General features: G+C 43.6%; 1 protein-coding gene across 5 annotated transcripts in view; it reads right to left on the bottom strand.

The window, feature by feature from the left end:
• Positions 1-19278: 19278 nt before the first annotated feature.
• The window catches only part of rabl2b (RAB, member of RAS oncogene family like 2B), a 32902-nt gene continuing 28299 nt past the window's right edge, over positions 19279-23881 (bottom strand). For all 5 annotated transcript variants that reach the window (XM_033039983.1, XM_033039986.1, XM_033039982.1 and 2 more), the window contains one exon: positions 19279-21952. In XM_033039983.1, coding sequence (XP_032895874.1) covers positions 21881-21952 — 72 coding nt within the window. In that variant the 3' untranslated portion in view covers positions 19279-21880. The remainder of the gene's footprint in view (positions 21953-23881) is intronic.

The raw sequence follows: 23881 nt of genomic DNA, 5'->3' as shown, positions 1-23881 counted from the left end.
TCTACATGGAGTATGGGAAGCTTTTGACAAAATTCCACCTGGGAGGTGTTCAGAAAAGTAAAAACCCACAGGTACAATGGAAGTAACAGGTCAGATCCCGAATTATGTTTGTGGCAGAAAACAACATTTATTTGTTAGTAAAATCTTAGTTACTTGGTGGTTAAACTGAATTTTGTTCCACTGTCCCAGTGTAAGGCCTCTTGCTGTATTTGGACTTAACTGTAGGACATTTGTAGTTTGCAGATCGCATCAGGTAAAAGGTGTACTGTAGGTGCACACACCTCTAGATTCAGCAACAGTTTCTTATCAGCTGTTCAGGCAACTGAATAATTCTATCACAACCAGAGAGTAATCCTGAACTACTATCTACCTCACTGGTGACCCTCGAACTAGCCTTACATAGAAAATAGGTGCAGGAGGAGGCCATTCGGCCCTTCGAGCCAGCACAGCCATTCATTGTGATCATGGCTGATCGTCCCCAATCAATAACCCATGCCTGCCTTCTCCCCATATCCCTTGATTCCACTAGCCCCTAGAGCTCTATCTAACTCTCTCTTAAATCCATCCAGTGATTTGGCTTCCACTGCCCTCTGTGGCAGGGAATTCCACAAATTCACAACACTCTGGGAGAAAACATTTTTTTCTCACCTCAGTCTTAAATGGCCTCCCTTTTATTCTAAGACTGTGGCCCATGGTTCTGGACTTGCCCAACAATGGGAACATATTTCCTGCATCTAGCTTGTCCAGTCCTTTTATAATTTTATATGTTTCTATAAGATTCCCCCTCATCCTTCTAAACTCCAGTGAATACAAGCCTAGTCTTTTCAATCTTTCCTCATATGACAGTCCCGCCATCCCAGGGATCAATCTTGTGAACCTACCTCAATCACAAGGATATCCTTCTTCAAATTAGGAGACCAAAACTGTACACAATACTCCAGATGTGGTCTTACCAGAGCCCTATACAACTGCAGAAGAACCTCTTTACTCCTATACTGAAATCCTCTTGTTATGAAGGCCAACATTCCATTAGCTTTCTTCACTGCCTGCTGTACCTGCACGCCAACTTTCAGTGACTTGTGTACAAGGACACCCATGTCTCTCTGTACCTCCCCCTTACCTAACCCCATTGAGATAATAAACTGCCCCCATGTTTTTGCCACCAAAGTGGATAACCTCATATTTATCTATATTATACTGCATCTGCCACGCATCTGCCCACTCACTCAACCTGTCTAGGTCACCCTGCAACCCTTGATCGGACTTTGCTGGCTTTACCTTGCATTACATCAATGATCTGGATGAAGGGGTGGTAAATTGGATTAGTAAGTATGCAGATGATACCAAGATAGGGGGTGTTGTGGATAATGAAGAGGATTTCCAAAGTCTACAGAGTGATTTAGGCCATTTGGAAAAATGGGCTGAAAGATGGCAGATGGAGTTTAATGCTGATAAATGTGAGGTGTTACACCTTGGCAGGACAAATCAAAATAGGACGTACATGATAAATGGTAGGGAATTGAAGAATACAGTTGAACAGAGGGATCTGGGAATAACCGTGCATAGTTCCTTGAAGGTGGAATCTCATATAGATAGGGTGGTAAAGAAAGCTTTTGGTATGCTAGCCTTTATAAATCAGAGCATTGAGTATAGAAGCTGGGATGTAATGTTAAAATTGTACAAGGCATTGGTGAGACCAAATCTGGAGTATGGTGTACAATTTTGGTCGCCCAATTATAGGAAGGATGTCAACAAAATAGAGAGCGTACAGAGGAGATTTACTAGAATGTTGCCTGGGTTTCAACAACTAAGTTACAGAGATAGGTTGAATAAGTTAGGTCTTTATTCTCTGGAGCGCAGAAGGTTAAGGGGGGACTTGATAGAGGTCTTTAAAATGATGAGAGGGATAGACAGAGTTGATGTGATCAAGCTTTTCCCTTTGAGAATAGGGAAGATTCAAACCAGAGGACATGACTTCAGAATTAAGGGACAGAAGTTTAGGGGTAACATGAGGGGGAACTTCTTTACTCAGAGAGTGGTAGCGGTGTGGAATGAGCTTCCAGTGGAAGTGGTGGCGGCAGGTTCATTGGTATCATTTAAGAATAAATTGGATAGGCATATGGATGAGAAGGGAATGGAGGGTTATGGTATGAGTGCAGGCAGGTGGGACTAAGGGAAAAAAAATTGTTCGGCGCGGACTTGTAGGGCCGAGATGGCCTGTTTCCGTGCTGTAATTGTTATATGGTTATATGGTTATAAACGTTATTCCCTTATCACTGTAAATGGCTCGATTGTAATCATGTATTGTCTTACTGCAGACTGGGTAGCACGCAACAAAAGCTTTTCGCTGTCCCTCGGTACACGTGACAATAAACTAAACTGTAAACTGTAACTGTAAGATGATTATAAGAGAAATTGGATATATATTTTCTCTCCTGGGGACTGGAACTCATTGCTGAAGTGGTGTAGATGTTTACACCAGATTAAAAAAAACATCCAAAAAACAAGCAACTGAATGGTACAACCAACAAAACTAGTCTGAGAATTGGGAAGTGGGAATTGCCTGAATAGCTCTTTATTTCCTCCCATAATCATGATGGGCTGATTGGCCTCATGTACTGTGAAATCTATGATTCTATAATAACAAGAATTTTAAAACGGAGGTGTTTCAGACTATTTTATTAAAGCTCACTAACCCCTGTGTGATCAGTGCTTTGACCTCTGCCATCTCAACCAGCGGCAGCATTCTTCAACCTCTATTCTTTCCTCCTCTTACAAAAAGCCCTCAAACGCAACCCTTACACTTGGTCCTTCCCTCCAGGGGCGAAAAACCCAGGGGGGCCAGAGGGGACACGTCCCCCCCATGTTTTGAGAGGTGGGGGAAATCTCCGCTTACCGCGAGACAGTGGGGGCGGGACATGATGATTGGAGGAGGGAGGAATGGGGGGGGGGGGGGGGACTGAGGATAGAGTGCGATGATTGGAGGAGTGATTAGTGATTATACCTTTAATAATCCTTTACAGGAAATTACAGTGCCACGACAGCTTCAAGACAGACATAACACCACACATTTCCTCAAATGGCTTCCATACTTAACAAGTTAAAATACAAGTTAAAATACAAGTTAAAATACAATTAATTAAAAAAAAGTGCAGTTATTTATGCGCATTATATAACCTTATAGCAGCTGGTAAACAGGACTTCCTATGTCTCTCAGTTTTGCACATTGGTGCAATCAGCCTCTGACTGAAGATGCTGCTCTTGATCACCTTCAGGGCATGGAGTGGGTGAGTGGGGTTGGTCATTATTGAACCCAGTTTGTTCAGAGTTCTGGCCTCTGCCACCTGCTGGACCGTTCGTTGCTCAGCCCCGACCACTGAGCCGGCCTTCCTGATTAGCTTGTCCAGTCTATTTTTGTCCGCTATGCGGGCGCCATCTCCCCAACAGGCCACAGCAAAAAACAGAGCACTGACCACCACTGAATGGTAGACACTGCACAGTAGGGGTTGGCAGATGTTAAATGACCTCAGCCTCCTTAAAAAATACAGTCGGCTTTGTCCCTTCCTGTACACCGCCTCCATATGACACTTCCAGTTCAGCTCACTGTCAAGCTGCACCCCAAGGTACCTGTGGTTAGCGACCACCTCCACCTCAGTGCCCTTAATGGTGATTGGTGTTGCTTGAGTCCTCCTCCTCCCCCTCCTGAAGTCCACAACTATCTCCTTGGTTTTTTTGGTGTTAAGATGGAGGTTATTGTGTGCACTCCACTCCACAAAGTTACTTATTATGTCTCTATACTCCTCCTCATTGCCCCCTTTAATGAGGCCGACAACAGCTGTGTCATCCGAAAACTTCTGCAAAAAGCAGCTGTTGGTGTTATATTGGAGATCCGCTGTGTAGATGGTAAACAGGAACGGAGCCAGCACAGTTCCTTGTGGAGCCCCTGTGCTGCTCAAGATGGTGCCCGAGACACTGTTCTGTAGGCGCACGTACTGTGGTCTGAGGGAAAGGTAATCCAAACACCACAGTACCAGTGATGGATCCACTTTCTTCTTCTCCATCTTCTCCCCTAGCAGTCGGGGCTGAATTGTGTTGGCGCTTGAGAAGTCAAAAAATGTAATCCTTACAGATGCATCAGTAGTGTCCAAATGTGTGTACACCCTCTGCAGCATGTAAATGAGGGCATCATCGACACTGATGTTAGGCTGATATGCAAACTGTAAGGGATCCATTTGATTTGACACACTAGTCCTGATGTAGGAAAGGACAAGTCTCTCAAATGTCTTCATTATATGTGAAGTGAGCGCTACTGGTCTGTAGTCATTGTGGAGAGTGGGATGGGTCTTCTTTGGGACAGGCACCAGGCAAGATGTTTTCCACAGCCTTGGAACCCTCTGTAGACGCAAGCTCAGGTTGAACAGGAGTGTTAGAATACCACACAGCTCTGAAGAGCAAGTCTTCAGTAGCCTTGGGCTGGTGTCATCAGGCCCCACTGCTTTCCCTGGCTTCAGTCTGTCCAGCATCACCTTGACCTGAGCAGTATGAAGAGTCATGGGTGGGGCTGCCGGTGGAGTGGGAGGTGGAAAGAGGGGACTCCGTACAGGTGACATCTCAGGAGTGATGGAGAGAGGGATGGGAGGTGGAGAGGAAGCGTCTCCGGAGGGAGACGTGGCACAGACCTGCGCCTCATCCGCAGCCAGGATCGATCCCGGCCGGCTCTCCGGCGCTGTCCCGAGTGCCCCCCCCCACGGGTGGCCAGAGAGGTCGGGAGTCAGACGGGCGAGGTGCCCCCAGTCCCACAGCCAGCGCAGAGAAGCAGCGCTAAACCCAGCTCAACTCTGCCTGCCCCGCCAGGTGAACCTACAGCCCTTCCTGGACTTGCAGAAAATATGGCCAGCGTGGAGAAGCAGCACTGGTGTCCCGTCAATCCAGACAGGGCTGTAGTTAACCCGGTGAGACAGGCAGAGTTGAGCTGAATTTAGCGTTGGATTGAGCCTCCGAAGCCGCGCGCTGTGTGTGTGTGTGTGTGTGTGTGTGTGTGTGCGTGTGTGTGTGTGTGTGTGTGTGTGTGTGCGCGCGCATGCACGCGTGGCCGCCAAAAAATTGTGTCCCCGGGTCCCCTCCATGTTTTGATAGCGAGTTCCGCTCTTGCTTCCTTCATGTCTCTCCCTTTGCACTCCCACTCTTCTTCACCAGTCTTAACTGCTCCCCACTCATCTCTCACTGCTATCGCTCTGCACACTCATCATGCCTTACCCCTTCCCTCAAATCCATCACCTTGCACACATTCTCTCTTTACCCATCACATCCATCTCAGTTCTCTTACTGTGGTTAGTCATCAATAGCTCAGCCTGCCCCACATTCAATGGTCTGAGTATATTTTTATTGCTGTCGGCCCTTGTTCTCTCTTTGTACAATCGACTTTGACAGCAGCTGTCACAGTTCCACAACTTTCACCCCCTCACGCCTGACCTAATCCTCTGAGGACACATCCTGAAGCCTGGATTGACAATTCTTCATTTAAATATTATCTGGGCAAATGCTTGTCAGCTGCAAAGTATCTATTCTGACTGACCACAGAGGAATCACTTTAACTTTGCAGATAGAATAAAACAGTGATATTGAGTCACAAACCTGATGCATGTCAAATCCCCATTTAGGTCAGCAACAACTTGGCACAGGAACAAAATCTGTTCACTTATCCTTCTCGAGACTGCAGTTATTCCAATATTCAAAGAAATATAACATGTTATGTAAGGGGAAGATTCTTTGCATTTTCTAATAGTGTCAGATACATTACTCAGATAAATGCTACGCAAGTGGTGTTGACAATCACCAGACCATGTTGAGGAGCACACAAAGGCTGACAAAAGATATGGAAGGGGTGAACCACCTCACAGACGATCCAGCCACCCACTCACCCCATCAGGCACCTTCGGCCCATTTGTGGAGGAATGTGCAGTTCCCACATTGTTCTCCTGAGTCACCTCAAAACCCACAAAACTGGAATGGAAGCAAGCCATCCATGATGCCAAAGAAAAAGAGAAAGAGACAGGCAGCAGCATCACTGTGATCAATTTTACCAGCACTTCCCTTGCATTTCACATCCATGGCCTGTTATAGTTGGATCAGCAAGATATCCAAGGGAAACCGGAGTACCCTGAGGAAACACAGGCAGTCGCAGAGAGAACATGCAAACTCCACACAGACATTACCAGAGGTCAGGATCGAACACAGGTTTCTGGCTCTGTGAGGCAGTAACTCTACCAAATGCACTACTGTGCCACCATGAAGATTGGGGAGTGGAAGATTGGGGAATTCCACTGTCCCTTCATGAAGACAGGAACATTTGGCAGCATGTTCCATATATTCACCATCCTCTGTTATTCTACATCTATACCCCCCAAACTCCTTCTTTGCATTCCAGCCTTTAACATATTTATGGGAATCTACTTCATGTGGTCACCTCCCAAATTACCTGGATGCACGACTATTGTCAGTTATTCTACATATAAATCCATAGTTTACATATCTATTGTTTACACTAAGAACTTTAAACTGTTGACTCACTTCACTCAGTTTTAAAGGGATTGAAGGTAAACTGTGGTCATGAAGAATACGATGTAAATGTAAGAATTACATCTTTTCCAACTTCAGTATCACTGAACATGGGAATATTTCAGACAATTTTATCCTTTATAAGAGCGAAAATACCCATAGAGGAAGAATTTTGGGAAGTTTCCTTAATAAATTAATTGAGTCACGTAACAGCAGAGGCCCTTTGGCCCAACTTGCCCATGCCAACCAAGATGCCCCATCCACACTAGACCCATCTGCCAATATCCCTCTAACCCTTTTCTATCCATGCACCTATTTCCTTCTGAAATCACAAGAAGGTCTTGGAAGAAGATATGCTACCTAGAACAACACTGGGCTAATATGTATTGTCAGGACAATGAAACTAGCTGGAATGCTCTTACAGTGCCCTCCATAATGTTTGGGACAAAGACCCATCATTTATTTATTTGCCTCTGTACTCTACAATTTGAGATTTGTAATGGAAAAAAAATCACATGTTAAAGTGCACAGTGTCAGATTTTAATAAAGGCAATTTTTATACACTTTGGTTTCACCATGTAGAAATTACACCTATGTTTATACATAGTCCCCCCATTTCAGGGCACCATAATGTTTGGGACACATGGCTTCACAGGTGTTTGTAATTGCTCAGGTGTGTTTGAATGCCTCCTTCATGCAGGTATAAGAGAGCTCTCAGCATCTAGTCATTCCTCCAGTCTTTCCATCACCGTTGGAAACTTTTTTGCTGGTTATCAACATGAGAACCAAAGTTGTGACAATGAAAGTCAAAGAAACCATTATGAGACTGAGAAACAAGAATAAAACTGTTCGAGACATCAGCCAAACCTTAGGCTTACCAAAATCAACTATTATCAACATCATTATAAAGAAAGAGAGCATTGGTGAGCTTACTAATCGCAAAGGGACTGCAGGCCAAGGAAGACCTCCACAGCTGATAACAGAAGAATTCTCTCTATACTAAATAAAAATCCCAAACACCTGTCCGACAGAGCAGAAACACTCTTCAGTAGTGGATTTGTCAATGACCACTGTCGGCAGAAGACTTCATGAACAGAAATACAGAGGCTCCACTGCAAGATGCAAATCACTGGTTAGCCGCAAAAATAGGATGGCCAGGTTACAGTTTGCCAAGAAGTACTTAAAAAAGCAACTACAGTTCTAGAAAAAGGTCTTGTGGACAGATGAGACAAAGATTAACATATCAGATTGATGTTGTACAAAGTATAGAGGAGAGAAGGAACTGCCCAAGATCCAAAGCATACAACCTCATCTGTGAAACATAGTGGTGGAGGTGTTATGGCCTGGGCATGTATGGCTGCTGAAGGTACTGGCTCACTTGATGATACAACTGCTGATGGTCATAAAGAATTCTGAAGTGTACAGACACATCCTATCTGCTCAAGTTCAAACAAATGCCTCAAAACCCATTGGCCGGCGGTTCATTCTACAGCAAGATAATGATCTCAAACATACTGCTAAAGCAACAAAGGAGTTTTTCAAAGCTAAAAAATGGTAAATTCTTGAGTGGCCAAGTCAATCACCCGATCTGAACCCAATTGAGCATGCCTTTTCTATGCTGAAGAGAAAACTGAAGAGGACTAAACAAGCATAAGCTAAAGATGGCTGCAATACAGGCCTGGCAGAGCATCACCAGAGAAGACACCCAGCAAATGGTGATGTCCATGAATCGCAGACTTCAAGCAGTCATTGAATGCAAAGGATATACAACAAAATACTAAGCATGACTACTTTCATTTACATGACATTGCTGTGTCCCAAACATTATGGTGCCCTGAAATGGGGGGACTATGTATAAACACTATTAGTGGGAGATTGTATTGCATAGATTGGCTGCTGTTTTACTTACATTATAACAAAAACTACAATTTAAAGGCCAACAATGGAAAGAGGCATTGAGATCAAATGCCGATGGCCATACCAGTTTGACACTGACTATCACTGCAGTGGCTTTAAGCATAATCACATTATCTTCACCACCTGAAGCCTCTGCAGTAACACTCATCACAATTAGCAAAGTACAGGCCAGCCTGCTTCAGAGGCACAAAGCAGACGGATACTGTCTAAATTATTTGAGAAGGCGCATTCAGGCAAGGATTGCGAGTGTCAGTAAATTGAAGCAAATTAAATCCATAAATCTGATAAAGAACACAACGGTTGCCAGGAGACAGCCTGCCTTCAGTTGCTCATCAGACAGCGAGTGGCCTGGAAACTGTTTCAACCTGTTTTTCAAGCAGTAATTGGAATGAGGGGAGATCAGGAGGAGTTACACCATGATCATTAACAAAATCTCCAGGGCATCTGTCAAGGCCTGTCACAATCCCACGTGCCACTTCCCCAGAACAACGTGCAGTACCAGCCTGCAAACATGACGCCAGGTACGAGTAATAAGGAGAATGGGATTGGGACGAAGAGCAGAGGTGCAGGTTGGGGAGGCAAATATAATGGAGAATGACAGAGGGAGAGGGCAATGGAGGCCAGAATTAGAAGTAGTCTTTACTGGAAAGTCTTTAGGGTTAATGTTACAGCTGAGGGTGATTTGTATATTTATCAAAGAATCCCAATAGCTTGAAGCTAAGTTCACAGTGATGTTGGAAGCATATCATTGCTTGATTAGCCATATATATTGAGAGCAACATTGAGGGTTGGGTAAAGAAAGGGTAGCTTATGGCAGGTTTAAAAAAAATTAAATGGTGAAACCTGACAGGTGTATAGAAACAATAGGGAAAGGAAGGGTGGATATCTGGAATAGTAATTAGGGAGACAGAGTAGCATAGAATGGAAATGGTAAACAAAATTGAAGAAAATCCTAAAAGAGATCAACATGGCAATAGGTACTACGAGCTGATGCATACAGGTGAGATCTCATATGAATACCTATCATCCATTCTCATCATGGGGAAGGACATTACAACTGAAAAATTCAGAGAGGGGGATTATAGAATCATAGAACAAGTTACCTTTGGAAGGGAGCAGATAGGAAGTGGTATTAGATACCATTGTGGATTTAAAGGTGGTGTATTCTTTATGCCGGATGAGATATAATCCAGGTACTTTGTGAGGCAAGAGAGGAGTGTGGGGCCTCTGACAGAAATGTTCAAATCTTCTCTGGTCACAGACAATTAAAATGATGCTTCTATTCAAGAAGGGCAGCAGGGGATAAACCATGTAATTATATGCCCGTGGGTCAATTATTATTGGCAACATTATTGGCAAGGACATGGTGGGCATTGACAAAGGTGTTGGCATGGACGCTGTGCCTCTCTCTGTCTCTCTTGAGACAATAACAATAGTACATTGCTATTGGGTAGTTTGCTGGCAGTTCTCCCTCCCCTTCCAGGCAAAACACCATCCTAAGGGATATTTTGGCTGTTCATTCATCAATGCTACATGAAAATTTCATCCTCACCAATTAGTTCTCTGGAAGTACCTTCACTTCATAGGTTATGGTTATGCAGCTCTTCTGTCAAAGTAAAGGCAAAGGTTTCATTCATACCTGCCCAGGAAATGTTTGATTGGACAGTAAAGAGGAAGATAGTGTACTTCATGTTTTACCTGACTTGGAGATGCATGATTACATCCACATAATAATAGTAAGTTCACAGAATTCAGACTTTAGGTTGCAATGTTTCTATTCAAAATCTAATGAGGCAAACAAAATAATATTCATTGTTACATAAGGCAGCACTTTTGTCTACCTACCAGCATCTGCAGTTCCTTCTTAAGTTGTTACATACATTTCCTACTTGATAACCATGGTGCGAGAGATACTGACACCATTTTACATCACAAATAATGTTTATATTTTTGCAATATAAAAACGCTAAACATGTGTGTATCTACTAGAAGGTGAATAGAGCCAAGTTTGAAAAAAAAATCTATTCTGAATGTTTCAAGATTTATTGAAGATTTGGTGAAATTCACTTGTACACCAAACAGCATGAAGATTTCTGCATCTGAAGAGTAGGATTCTCACATGAAGAGACAATACTGCACTCAAAATAGGTTTTTAATAAATCACTGTCATAATTAACGCAAAACAAAATGTGAAAAAGGAAGAAAACGCTGAAAGCAAACAGAAAGGTGATGTGATTGTTGGTTTTATGATCCTGAAAGGACTAGAAGATGCTGCCCATGATAAGATATTCACAAAATGCTGGAATAACTCAGTGGGACAGGCAGCATCTCTGGAGTGGAGGAATGGGTAGCGTTTTCGGGTCGAGTCCCTTCCTCATCTTAATCGTCTCTTCAATTACTTCTGTTTTCCAGGCCCCCACTACCTTATCTTAATTAAACCAGCATCTGCAGTTCTTACCTACACATGAAAAGATATTTCTTTTTATCCATAGCCTGGACTTGTAGCCTGATCTTGAAGATGAAATCGTGCGGTGGGGAAGGGAAGAATGATGGAAACGGGGGTGGGCTGCAAATCTAAATGTAGTGTGTAAATTAAGTGAGTGACTAATCCATGAAACTTGGGGAAATAGAGGACTACGCTGGAGTTGATATATTTAATTCAATAAATAACATTTTGATATTGTGTTTGACAAAGCAGTGTAATTCGATTTGGGGAATAATTGGACTTTGAATCTATGCTTCCCAAAATTCATTTTTGCTGGTCATTTTCTTCATGTTAGTTTATTTGTAGACTAGGGACCAAATGTTGTGATTATTCAATTGATTATTATGATAGAAAGCAAACCAGATTGAACTGGGTTTCTTTTCATAAGTAGATAAGTTCCAGGAGCAGAATTGGACCATTCGGCCCATCAAGTCTATTGCAACTGCAGGATATGCAACACCTGTCCCTATACTTCCTCCGTCGACTCCGTCCAAGGATCCCAACAGTCTTTTCAGGTCCAGTTCATTTGCACCTCCTCCAAACTCATCTACTGCATCCACAGTGCCAGATGTGGACTCCTATATATCGGCGAGACCAAGCGCAGGCTTGTGATCGTTTCGCTGTACACCTCCGTTCAGTCTGCCTAGACCTATGCGATCTCCTGGTTGCTTAACACTGTAACTCCTCCTCCCATTACCATACTGATCTTTCTGTTCTGGGCCTCCTCCAGAATCAGAGTGAGGCCCAATGCGAATTGGAGGAATAGCACCTCATAATTTGCTTGCGCAGCTTACAACCCTTGCTTTCCCTCTCACTCTGTCCCTCCCCCACCCTAGTTCTCTGACTAGTTTCACAGTCCATCTGATTAATTTTACTGATTGTCTACCTTGTCACCTTGCCCTCAGCAAACAATGAACCATTCTACACTGCCTTAGCGTCGTCTGCTTTGATCTGTCATTTTCATCCCTTTCCCTTCTATATCTCTAGGCTCCCTCTCCCTGGAGTCTCAGTCTGAAGAAGGTTCTCGATGCAAATCGTCACAAATTCCTTCTCTCCAGAGATGCTGCCTATTCCGCTGAGTTACTCCAGAATTGTTTGTCTATCTTTGGTGTAAACCAGCATCTGCAGTTCCTTCCTACACATAAGGTGCTTTTCCTCCAGTTTGCATGTGACCTCACTCTGGCAACGGAGGACCTCTTGCTCTGGCATTTTTTCCAATAACTCTTTACATCTTATTTACTAAAAGCTCCTAAAGACCTATTTCCTGAACCCTTTCAGTCATCATGAAATCCATGGCTTGGTGTCAAATTGTGCAAGACTAAGCTCTGAAGCAACACCTTGGGTCATCTTACTGAAGTAAAGCAACTATATAAATGCAGGTGGATATTATTCTTCAATGAGAAATCTTTCAAGGTTCATCTTGATGTTGCTTAAAAACTGAAAAGGTAAAATGTAATGATTAATAATCATCACAGAGGCATAGTTTTGGTAAACCTCCAGTGAATGACAAAGAATTACTGACACGTTGTAGCCACAGGGAAATTCTCTAATTAAACAGGACAAACTGACTGTGAAAGATAAAGAAATGAAAAGCATATAACTGAACTGCTCAGTCTTCTGCACTTGCTCCAAAGATAACAAGCATTTAATCTTGAGAACACAAGGGACTGGAGATGTTAGAATCTTGAACAAAATACAAAGTTGCTGGAAGGACTCAGCAAGCCAGACAGCATCTGTGGAGGGAATGGACAGACAACATTTCTGGTCGGGATTCTTCTTCAGACTGACTGTAGTAGAGGGGGTAAAACTTGAAAAGAGGATTTGGGGCAGGACAAAGCCTGGCAAGTGTTAGGTGGACACAGGTGAAGTGGGATTGATAAATGTTGTAGTAAGTGATAAGGGCTGGAGGTGAAAGAGAGACAAAAGAGTGTAAAATCCAAGAGGAGGGCAGTGAAATGTAAAGTTGATGGGATGGATGTGTGTGGAAAGACCCTGGGGAGGGTGTGGTGGGGGGTGGGGGAGGGGCAGGGTGACGGGAGGATTGGAGTTTAGTTTAGTTTATTGCCACGTATACCGAGGTACAGTGAAAAGCTCTTTGTGGTGTGTTATCCAGCCAGCGGAAAGATTATAATTGAGCCATCCACAGTCTACAGATACAGGATAAAGGGGATAAATTTAGTGCAAGATAAAGTCGGGGAAATTCCAATTAAAGATAGTTTGAGTGTCTCCAATGAGGTGGATGGTAGGTCGGGACCGCTCTCTAATGGGGATAGGATGGTTAAGTTGCCTGATAACACCTGGGAAGAAACTGCTGAACCTATCTTTATAAACATCTGCGGTCCTATAGCCAATGAGCTCTCTCTTCATATTTGACATTAAGCACCCCAAAAGGCCTTCAACTGCCTCACTCTAAGTTCAGGAATTCCCTCCTTTAATAAGCTCTGTTAAACCCCTTCTTATGACCAAATTATTCTATCATCTCCTTATCCAAGAGCTCGGTGTTAATTTTTTGTTTTGATAATGTGTTTCTCAGCCCTGTAAGATTTCTTTACTGTGTCAAATCACCACATAAATGCAAATGGCTGTTTGACAAAGGTGAGAGAGTAAAAGAGTGGGCCGCAGACGATGATTTGTGCAGCTGCTTACGATGCAGAAATCTTTAGCACTTATCTAACCCATAGTGTATAAATCCCAAACATCTTCTGATACAGACATCTGCCCCTGGCCCTGAATCTCCCTGGGCAGTGTAGCCACTGAACATCCTTCCTGCTGCAGTGAGTGGGTAGTCAGCCCAATCTTTTAATCAACATTCAGATCTGCCAGCTGTTCTGCTCAGTCCACGGAGAGATCCCACCAACACTCAGCTCAAGCACTGTGTGTAATTAGGTTGAATCTGTCTTATTGCTTATTAACAAGTGCCTGTGGAAAGCGTGGGAGCTCAGCACGGTATAACAAGCAGAGGTACATCAGTTCCCAGTCAACCGAGTCAGAAATGCTACTTGTGTGACCACCAATGCGGTGGTATTAACCTACCTCTCCAATCACATCTACTCAAATATACTCACCATCTCACATAACGTCCAGCCCCCAGTCATCAACCCAGCTCAAATCACCCCCAAACCCAAATCAAACCCGGGCTACAATCACATCCTAGCCTACAATCAGAAAATGCACGGACGTAGCCAACCAACGCTCACACATTGTCAATCCTTTGAAATACCTTCCTAACTACTATTGCACCTCCATTCCCTCATTCCCACTGCTGTACCCATCAGGCTCCCATAGAAGACACCAACTCCCACCCCCACCAATGAATACAGCACCCCTGACCTTCAAAAGCACACCTAACACTACCCCTACTTCAAAACTTACACTCAAATACATCACCGTTTCCAAATGAACCCCCAACAGGCCACTAAATCCAAACGTGCATCAAAGTGCACTCACCTCCCAACATTCAACCAAACACACTCCCTCCAATTGCAGTCCCAAATATGCATCCACCTCCAAATATGCACCCATGACATCGAAACATATGCCTAATCTTCCCGCCTGCAAACATGTGTTTCCCAACACTGCCATCTACTAAAGTGTACCATCTCACTATCTTAAAAACACAACATCCCCCAATTCTCCCAAGTCCAAAGGAGCACAAGTCCCCCATCTCAAAATACACAGGTCAAAACCCCACCTCCAAACATGCTTCCGAACAACCTCACTGCCAAGCTAGCTGCCTCAATTCCCACATAGCCTCGCAATCCCAACAGAGCTTCCAGATTCCCAAATCCTGTGCACGCTCCCAATTCCCACTCCGTGTACAGGTTCCCAATCCCCACACTGGTTCTCCCTCCCCATCCCCCACACAGGTTCTCCAGCCCTCTTCTCCACACCGGTTCTCCATCTCCTTTCCCCACACAAATTCCCAATTCTCAATCCCCAATCCTTGTGCAGGTTCCCAATACCCAATCCTCATACAGATTTCCCATTTCCACTCAGGCACCCAATCGCCGCAAAGACCCCCAATTCGTGGTTCTTGATTTCTTGGTCCTCCAAAATATTCAAAATGGAATTTAAACTGGAGGTGGTGAAGGGAGGACTTATGTGCATCCCTCCACGGCGTCTAGTCTTCATAAAGTCCCCCAATCTACATGGAGGTTCCTTATACCCACACGGGCTCTCAATCGCCAATCAGCACACAAACTCACAATCCCTATTCCGTTCTCAAGCTCCCAATCCCCAATCTCCACAGACCCCCTTCAATTCAAAAACATAAATCTCCTTAAATTCTCCCAATTCTCATGCACTCCAAACCGGTTAATCCCTTTGAAGGCAGCACCAAATCCGCAGGCAAACAACTCCAATCTCCATGTAGACTTGCACACCTTATCTGTAAACGTGCACTCCCAATCGTCATATCTCAAGACATTCATCGCAATCAGCAAACTACACAACCCTAACTAATCTCCAAACATGCACCCACACCTCTCCATCTCCATGCACTTAGTTCTTCCTATTATCTGCATCTCTTTACCCCCACCCCACACTAACACTGCCCTACATTATACAGGAGTCTTAAAACCTCCACATGCTCAATCCTTTTCCACTCCCCTTCTCATATAAAGGACATTTTCAACCACCATGCCTCAAAACAGCAGCTCATGTACGTCTACACACTCCAACCACTCCCTCAACACATTTACCTCCCAAATTATATAAATATGCTTTTACTCAAACAAGATTATTACCTCCCACAACCTCCCTTGCCACCACCACCACCACTCTTGTCGAAAATTCAGTTTATCTAATGAGAAGCACGGTAACAAATGTTTTTCCTGAGCTGGATCAATGAAATCCTCTCAGTTAGACAATAGACAATAGATCTTACAGCTCAAATTGTTCAGCAGGATGTTGCAATATAATGGTAAAGGGCCTGTCCCACTGACATGACCTTTCAGCGACTGTCTTCGACCTTCAAGCTCGAGGGCACTCGCCTGGGAAACCTCGAGCTGGATCGACCGTCAGCAATGAAACCGCGAGCTGGATCGACCGACCACACACACACACACACATCGCAAAGGCAGGGGCCAGGTAAAGCAGGGGAGCGCTGTCTGAAATTCACACCTACGATGAACAGAAAGGTAAAATGCTACACAGTGTACAGTAAGTCCTTTAGAGAGCGCGGGGGGGGGGGGGGGGGGGGAGGGGGGAAGAGAGGCGGAGAAGTGGGGGGGAGAAGGGGGGAGAGAAGGGGGGAAAGAAGGGGGGAAAGAAGGGGGGAAAGAAGGGGGGTAAAGGAGAAGGAGGGGAGAAGGGTGGGGAGAAGGGTGGGGAGAAGGGTGGGGAGAAGGGTGGGGAGAAGGGTGGGGAGAAGAAGTGGAGACACTTTTAAGAAGCCAGACAACTTATAATAAAGTTTAGCGGGCATTTTACTTTACCGGTCGGTTTTCATTGGTCCTGAAAACTCCAATGAGCCAATTAAAATGCCTGGTCAGCGAAGGAGATTGCCGACGGCTGTCCTCGACTGCCTGTAACTACATAGCGACCCCACTCCACTACGAGTTCAAAAGAACCATGCCGACCAATCTTTACTCGCGGAAAATCTTTCAACATGCTGAAAAATATTCCTCGACCAAAGTAAGCGGGAACTTCCCTCGAGCATGAAGGAGAGTTCCAGTGACCTCATAGGACCTCCCAAGACCACGCATCGGCCATGCTGTGAGTTTGCGTCAAGGGCAAACTCTTCTAAATTCACAGATTAGGTTTCCACAGTAGGACAGCCCCTAAATTAAGAGACCAGAGCTGTAGATTGTTGTGCTAGTGTTCTGAGCAAACTGATTTCTCTCTATAATTTTCTTGCATTGGAATTGTTAGATTAATGGAAATGATAATGTTTTTATTTAAATCCTCTTATGACTAATTCTTATTTGCCTGCTGTTCAGTACTGTTCCAGTGCAGTGAGCTGGTAACTCAGCATTGCCTGAGAAAAATCCTGCTAACACCACGAGGGTGGAAAATGAAATACAGAACACCACAATAAATAAAATGGGGAGAAAAGATCAGAGGAAATGCATTTACATACGTGAAATATTAATTTAAGACATATCTGGGAGCTTGGAATAGCCTGGCAGTTAGGGGGTGGGGGGGTGTGAGAAAGAGGATATTGCAGATATTTGGATTGTTGCTAAGTTGCAATGGGAATTCAACCCTAGAGCGATGAAATTTGAAGGGCATTAACATTTTATTTTTTCTACAAATGAGATATTGAGATCCCTAACCTGACATTAAACGAAAGCATCATATAATAGAAAACACAATGATGAATTGCAAACTGAACATGACAGTGAAGGAGGTGAAATCAACACAGCAGCCGATGGCCCAGGCAAAATGGTGAATGTAACAGCATCAAATGGATGAGAAATTAACCCTTTGCTTCCCTTTCTGAGCTAATCAGCTATTTCACGACCAGTAAAGCATTAAATTATGCAGGCTGTCAGATCACCTCCCACAACCAGGGGCAGTTCTGTGGCTTTCATTATAATTCTCAAAGAGGATATAAAGTCAACTGAGCGCCTGCTTCCAAGTTAATGTCCTTAGTTTAACTGAGGGTAGTACTGAATGTGTGCACATCAGTGGAAGATTCCACTGCCCCTCATTTCCCACTCACACATAGAATCATAGAATTGTATGCCACAGAAACAAACCCTTTCAGCCCACCCCTTCCATGCTGACCGCAGTACATATTTACGCCAATCCCAATTGCCTGCATTAGGCTATTTCCCTCTATACATTTCTTATGTAACTGCTTGCCGTATTGCCTTTGTTACAATTGTATCTGCCTCTACTTCCTCCACTGACAGTTCACTCTAGATAACCATCACCCTCACTGTGAACATGACCTTTAAATGTCACCCCTCTTAGCTTAAACTTCCATTTCTAGACTCTCCTGCCATGAGAAAGGGATTCTATCTATCCTATCAATATCACTAATTCATAGCTTTGTAAATCTCTATAAGGTCACCCCTCACTCCTTTACATAACAGTGAGAATAAACCGTGCCTAACCCTGTCTCACTTTATATCAACATCTCTCTATTCCAGCCAACATCCATGGGAATCTCCACTACTATGACCTGGTTTGGCAACCAGAACTGTACACGATACACAAAATGTGGTCTAACCAATGTTTTGTGTAACTGCAACATGACATCCCAATTTGTATACTCAATGCCTATGAAGTCAAGCATACCAAATGCCATCTTCACTCCTCTGTCCACCTGTGTTGCCATTTCCAGTGAGTTATGGATTTGCACCAAAGTCCATCTTCTGGCATTTTCAACCATTGGTGGTATCGGAGCAACATATTATATTGACAAGATGAGAGAGGAAAAGATTTAATAGGAACCTGAAGGACAACTTTTTCACACAAAGATATTGTGTGAACTTTCGCGAGCTGGATCGACCGACCGCACACACACACACAAACACATCGCAAAGGCGGGGGTCAGGGAAAGCGGGGCAGCGCAGTCTGAAATTCACATCCGCGATGAAGAGGAAGGTAAAATGGCTGCACAGTAACGGTAAGTCCTTTAGAGAGAAGGGGGGGGGAGAGTGAAGGGGAGAGAAGGGGGGGGGGGGGGGGGAGAAGGGGGGGGGGGTTAGAAGGGGGGGGGGGGAGAAGGGAGGGAGAGAAGGAGTGGAGACACTTTTAAGAAGTATAATAAAGTTTAGCGGGCATTTTATCTACCGGTAGGTTTTCCTTGGTCCTGAAAACTCCAATGAGCCAATCAAAATGCCCGGTCAGCGAAGGAGATTGCCTACGGCTGCCCTCGACTGCCTGTAACTAATTAGCGACCCCACTCCACTGCACTACAAAAGAACCATGTCGACCAAATTTGACTCGCGGAAATATTTCAACAGGCTGAACATTTTTCCGCGACCTAGCTGAGGTCACGTGTATTCGGGAACTTCCCACGAGCATGAAGGAGAATTCCAGTGACCTCATAGGACCTCCTAGGACCACGTGTCGACCATGCTGCGAGTTTGAAGGTCGAAGACACTCTTCTAAACTCGCAGATTAGGTCGCCCAAGTGGGACAGCCCCTTATCTTTCTATGGAGGAAATTTGATAAAATGCTGGATTAGACCATGGATTCTATCTTGTGCGTTTTGATGCATCTCAATTTTAACAAGGAGAAGAACAGTTTAGGGCCATCAGAGTTCTTCAAATTTCTTGAATGAGCGAGAGTCAATATTTCACTTACTTCATTGTTTTCTTTGTAGATGCAAAGGTAAATGCAGAATACTTGCACAATATTCCAACTTTAGGTTTTCCGTAAACATATTTATTTCTCTGCAAAATTGCCTTAATCAAGACAGTTACTGATTCAGCAGATTCACTACTCATATTAACTGAAATTGTCTGGCAACAAAGATTAAAAACATTTCCACTTGAGCACAAAGATCAAACTCAGGATCAGGGCCTACAAAGCAACCAATCCAAACAAGATAAAAGAGCAAAGCTCACATTTTCAAGGGGAAGGTCTACAAAAACACAAGGACAGAAATGTTCTGTTAACATCTATATAATCATTAATATTTGCACAATGATACCAAAGCTCAAATGATACAAATAATCTTAGACTGTCCACCAAAACATTTTGTTGGTTTCTGATGATCAAGATACAGGGCTCTCTGAAGACTAACTAAGAAGCAATCACACGGTCTTGGGACACAACCCAAGGCCATTTCTCTAAAGAGCTGTAAAAACCAGACTGAAGAAAGCCTGAGCTTTCTACTCCCAAAGTTTCAATGTATGAGCAAACTCAGTTCAAAGATCCTGTGCAGTGAAGTCAGTGGGTGAGTTTTTGGTCCAAAAATCTATCTGATAATCAGGTGATGCATCGGATGCAAAATTCTTCAATATTGTTAGCTTCACTTTCTGCTGTAGGTAAACATTCTTTTAGAGGTAAAGTGTACAGACTCCCTCTCCAGTCTTACCCAAGTTGTTCCTCTTGATGTGGTCCTCAGCATTCAGAGTAGCACGTACTAAGTTTGCAGGGACGAACTTAGCTTCCAATTGTCTCTCACTTTCATCCTCCACCTTATTCCCAATCTGACCAGTCTGCTGCGGCCTTTTGCACTGTTATGATGAGGCTCGAAGAATGCACCTCATCTTCTGCCTGGGCATGTTGCAGCTTTCCAGATTCACTGACAAACTAAACAGTTTCTTGGTTTTCCTGTTTGGATCAGTACTCACCAGTTCTGCTGTAAGTCATCCATTTCTAATGTTGGCTCGAGTTTTCTCCCTTTAATATCACGGCCTGAACCTTCTGAGCATTTCCTTCAGCTTTGCATTTTATGGCTAAAATGCTCCTTTGTTTGTGTTATTTTTATCCCAGTAATCCTCATTAATCTATCAACCAGGTAATTTCATCAGCATTTTATCACAATGTGGTCTCACCCTATCAGCGATAATCTCTTTGTCTCTTCCATCACACCCAACATTCTGCAATTTAAAAGTAACTTGTTTACTCTCTTTCCTAGTTATTCTGTTTCTCTTTCCACAAATGTCACCCGGTCTGATGAGTGTTTCCAGTATTCTTTTTCAGATTTCTACCAACTGCAGTATTCCTAATTTTCAGCAAATTTAGTAGCCAATTCAACCATCACAGATAAGATACATGAATCTGAAGCTTTGTGGAATTTCTTATTTGATGTTCTGGCAAGCGATATTGCTGTCGAGGCTGAGTCTCAGGCCAAGCTGCTCACTATAACAACACTCAGTCATTGCTCTGTAAATGCTTTCTTGCACAAGGAATAAACTTGCGAGAGCAATCACTTTATAATAAATGCTATATCAAGCTGCTTTACAGAATGCAGCAATAAGCAATACCAATTCCAAACTACAATGCAAACATACCAACTACTTGGACCATGCTCTTTGGAACCCTCCCAGCCATCCCGATGGAACAGAGTAAAGATTGAGTCATCACCTTATTTCTGATACTGATCCATAGAAGCTCGAGGCAGAGTATGCCTTGACTATTCCACTATGTGGTGCAGGCATTCCAAACTGAGTCTGCACTCTCCAGACAAACTGCACGCCCAGTGTCCCTTGTCAGGAAATCTGTGAATAAACACCCTGGTTTCTTTCACCCTCTGCAGTGCAAGTGCACTGAGGCTAATTGCAAGAGTCCTAATCTCAGTCTTGGCAGAGTTGAACGGTGAAAAGTGGCCAGGACCTCCAGTAATATATACTACGTGTTTCATGTCCCTATTTAATGCCTGGGGCACTGCACGATACCTCATCTACATATATTTATCTTCCTGATCTGTCTCGGGACTGGATTCACTGATATCAGGTGCACATGGGCACAATTTTCTATACAGTGTGAATGAAAGCAGTTCAATGAACTATTACAAAGTCACCGAGAGGTCCACAATAGACAGCAGCATAAAATCAATTGTCACGTGCACAGCCAAGGTCACTAAAATAATACACAAACAGGCTACAAAGATAGTGACGCAACGTTAAATGATGCTCAACTTCATCTGTTGGTGTGAGAAAAGAAATGTCATTGTAAATAAATTTCGGAAATACACACTGTAATCATTCCATTTGGACCCACTTCATCATTTTGGTGCGTGGGGACAATTTCAGAACTTTCTTTATCAGCTTCCTTTTTCAAATTGCTGAACAGACTGAGCAGCTACAAAGAGGAGGTCAGGGAAATAGATGTCTCCCTCAAATCAGAAATCCAATCCAATGCCTTGCATTTCAGACAAGCTATGAAGTAACTTCATTATTCAGTCTATGTAGTTGTGCATTAAGGTTGAAAAGGGAGAGCCAAGTCTCATCCTGCACATTAGAACAGAGCTTGCCCAAGACTCTGCTCCGAGGCTTCTCCCTTTTACAAATACCATTATGGCGATTCAGATTGGTCCTCTTTTGACTCGTCATCCCTGGTCTCCTCGTTTGCTTCAAGATCAAAATTCTGGTGGAGAGAGGAACAAGACAGCATAAGCCCAGTTATAGGTCACACGCTAAACACACATCCATCCTCCCCCTCAGTGCTGCTCATGTCACAGAATCACAGCCCACCACTGCACGTTCTCCTCGTAGTCCTTCATCAATCTATACTGATCTCACTGCTCCAGCATTTCACCATAACCATGTAGTAGCAGCAAACCAATCCTCATACCCAGCTTTCTCCAGAACCTTGATTCAAACCTCAACCGATCCCATTGTGCTACTTGATTCCTACAGTCATAATTCAATCCAAGCTAATTTCATCAATCTGCTCCCTCCAAGTCAGGATGGTGCATGGCTGGAAGGAAACGTGGAGATGGTGGTGTTTCAATACATCTGAATGATAGAGGTCATGGGTTGGGGATGTACCATCATAGAAGTTCCTAATTACTACAGTGTGATAGATTTAGCAGAAGGAACCCTTGTCTGCAGCCAAGGTGTGAAGTGAAGTTAAACCATTAACAATGTGTAGAAATGTCATGGAAAGCAGAGCCTGGTGAATATTAGCAGAAGCTCTTTTTGTTGGCAGTAAGAATGTTGCTATTTATTGACCACTGGACCAGTAGGGGAAGAATGCCAAAAATGAATGAAATTGAAGGCCACAGAAAAAGAAATCCAGGACTACTAGCATGGAGAAGAACTGGAATCCTTAGAGAAGGGAGGAAAGGGAATGGAACTGTGGGATATTAGAAAAGGATAAATAAATTCTAGGATAACAGGAAGAGAAGGAATGGAATCCTGGTTGATTGAAACAGAGGAAAATAAATCTGGTCCACTAAAGCAGAAGGAACAAGTTCCTGGGAATCTGGAACAGAGGAAACGAGTTCTTCAGTTCCTGGGAGACTGGATACAAATTCCTTGGAGATTATGGAAATACAGGTACTAAGTTTGAACTACTGCATGCACGATGGTGTTACAGTCAGAAGAATAGCTGCCTTAAGAGGTGGGAAGGATAGAGAGGGAGGTGCTACAGTGTTGAGTGTTTCTTGCGTTTTTGCTTTTATTTCAGATTTCCAGCATCCACAGCCTTTTGAATTTTATTGTCAGGTTTTAAGCATCTGAAGCAGTTGAAGCCAGGGTAAGTCACTTAATTAATTCACTTTGATGTTCCTGGACCTGTCAAATGAAAGAAGCAAATCAGCCAGGGATCTTGCTTCAAAGATTGAGATTCTGGGAGAGTGTGTTGAAAGCTCATTGCCCATTTACAAGGATGAATGTCACAAACATTAATGCTGACATATACGTACACTTGGATCAATCTTGGTTGAAATGCCATCCTGTGGACAATGCCCTATCAAAGAGTTGTCCATGTCCTCGAGGAGAAGCTTGCAGAAGGAAGAGTACAGAGCCACATATGGTTTGTGCTTCAGCAATAATTTAGTTTCTTGCTCCCAATGCAGTGAAATGCTGGCCGCAGGTCTTGGTCAGCTCACAACAGCATTACGTTGCCACCTGCTGATTTAGTACCAGTACAGCAAATCATTGGTGCTGGATCAAAGTCAGGGCACATGAAAGCCAGATGATGGAAAGCAGGAGCCAGGTCAAGCTTATTCTACTCTATGCAATGTATAACAATGCAATATACATTGCAATCTGTCAGTACCCGCAACTGGATGGCAGTTAGCTCATCTGGCAATCCTCATAAAAATGAATGATTGCAGATGATAATCATTTATGAAGTGTTTCATGGGGGGCAATGCAAAGGAAATGCTGTCTAAATGCAAGAGGATAGAATGGGATCTCACCTATTGCAACCACATGGGTTAACTCAGAGAGGGGCATCACTGAGAATTTTTTGGCAACTGTTATGCCATGAAAGGCAACAATAAAGAACAGAAACTTGCCAAATCAATTGTGGTTTGTAATAATGCTTACCACAGCGCTCCATTGGATC

The sequence above is a fragment of the Amblyraja radiata genome, chromosome 21 (genome assembly GCF_010909765.2).
Source record: "Amblyraja radiata isolate CabotCenter1 chromosome 21, sAmbRad1.1.pri, whole genome shotgun sequence".
NCBI lineage: Eukaryota > Metazoa > Chordata > Chondrichthyes > Rajiformes > Rajidae > Amblyraja > Amblyraja radiata.
The sequence above is the reverse complement of the archived record's forward strand: the minus strand, read 5'-3'. Positions and strand labels throughout refer to the sequence as shown.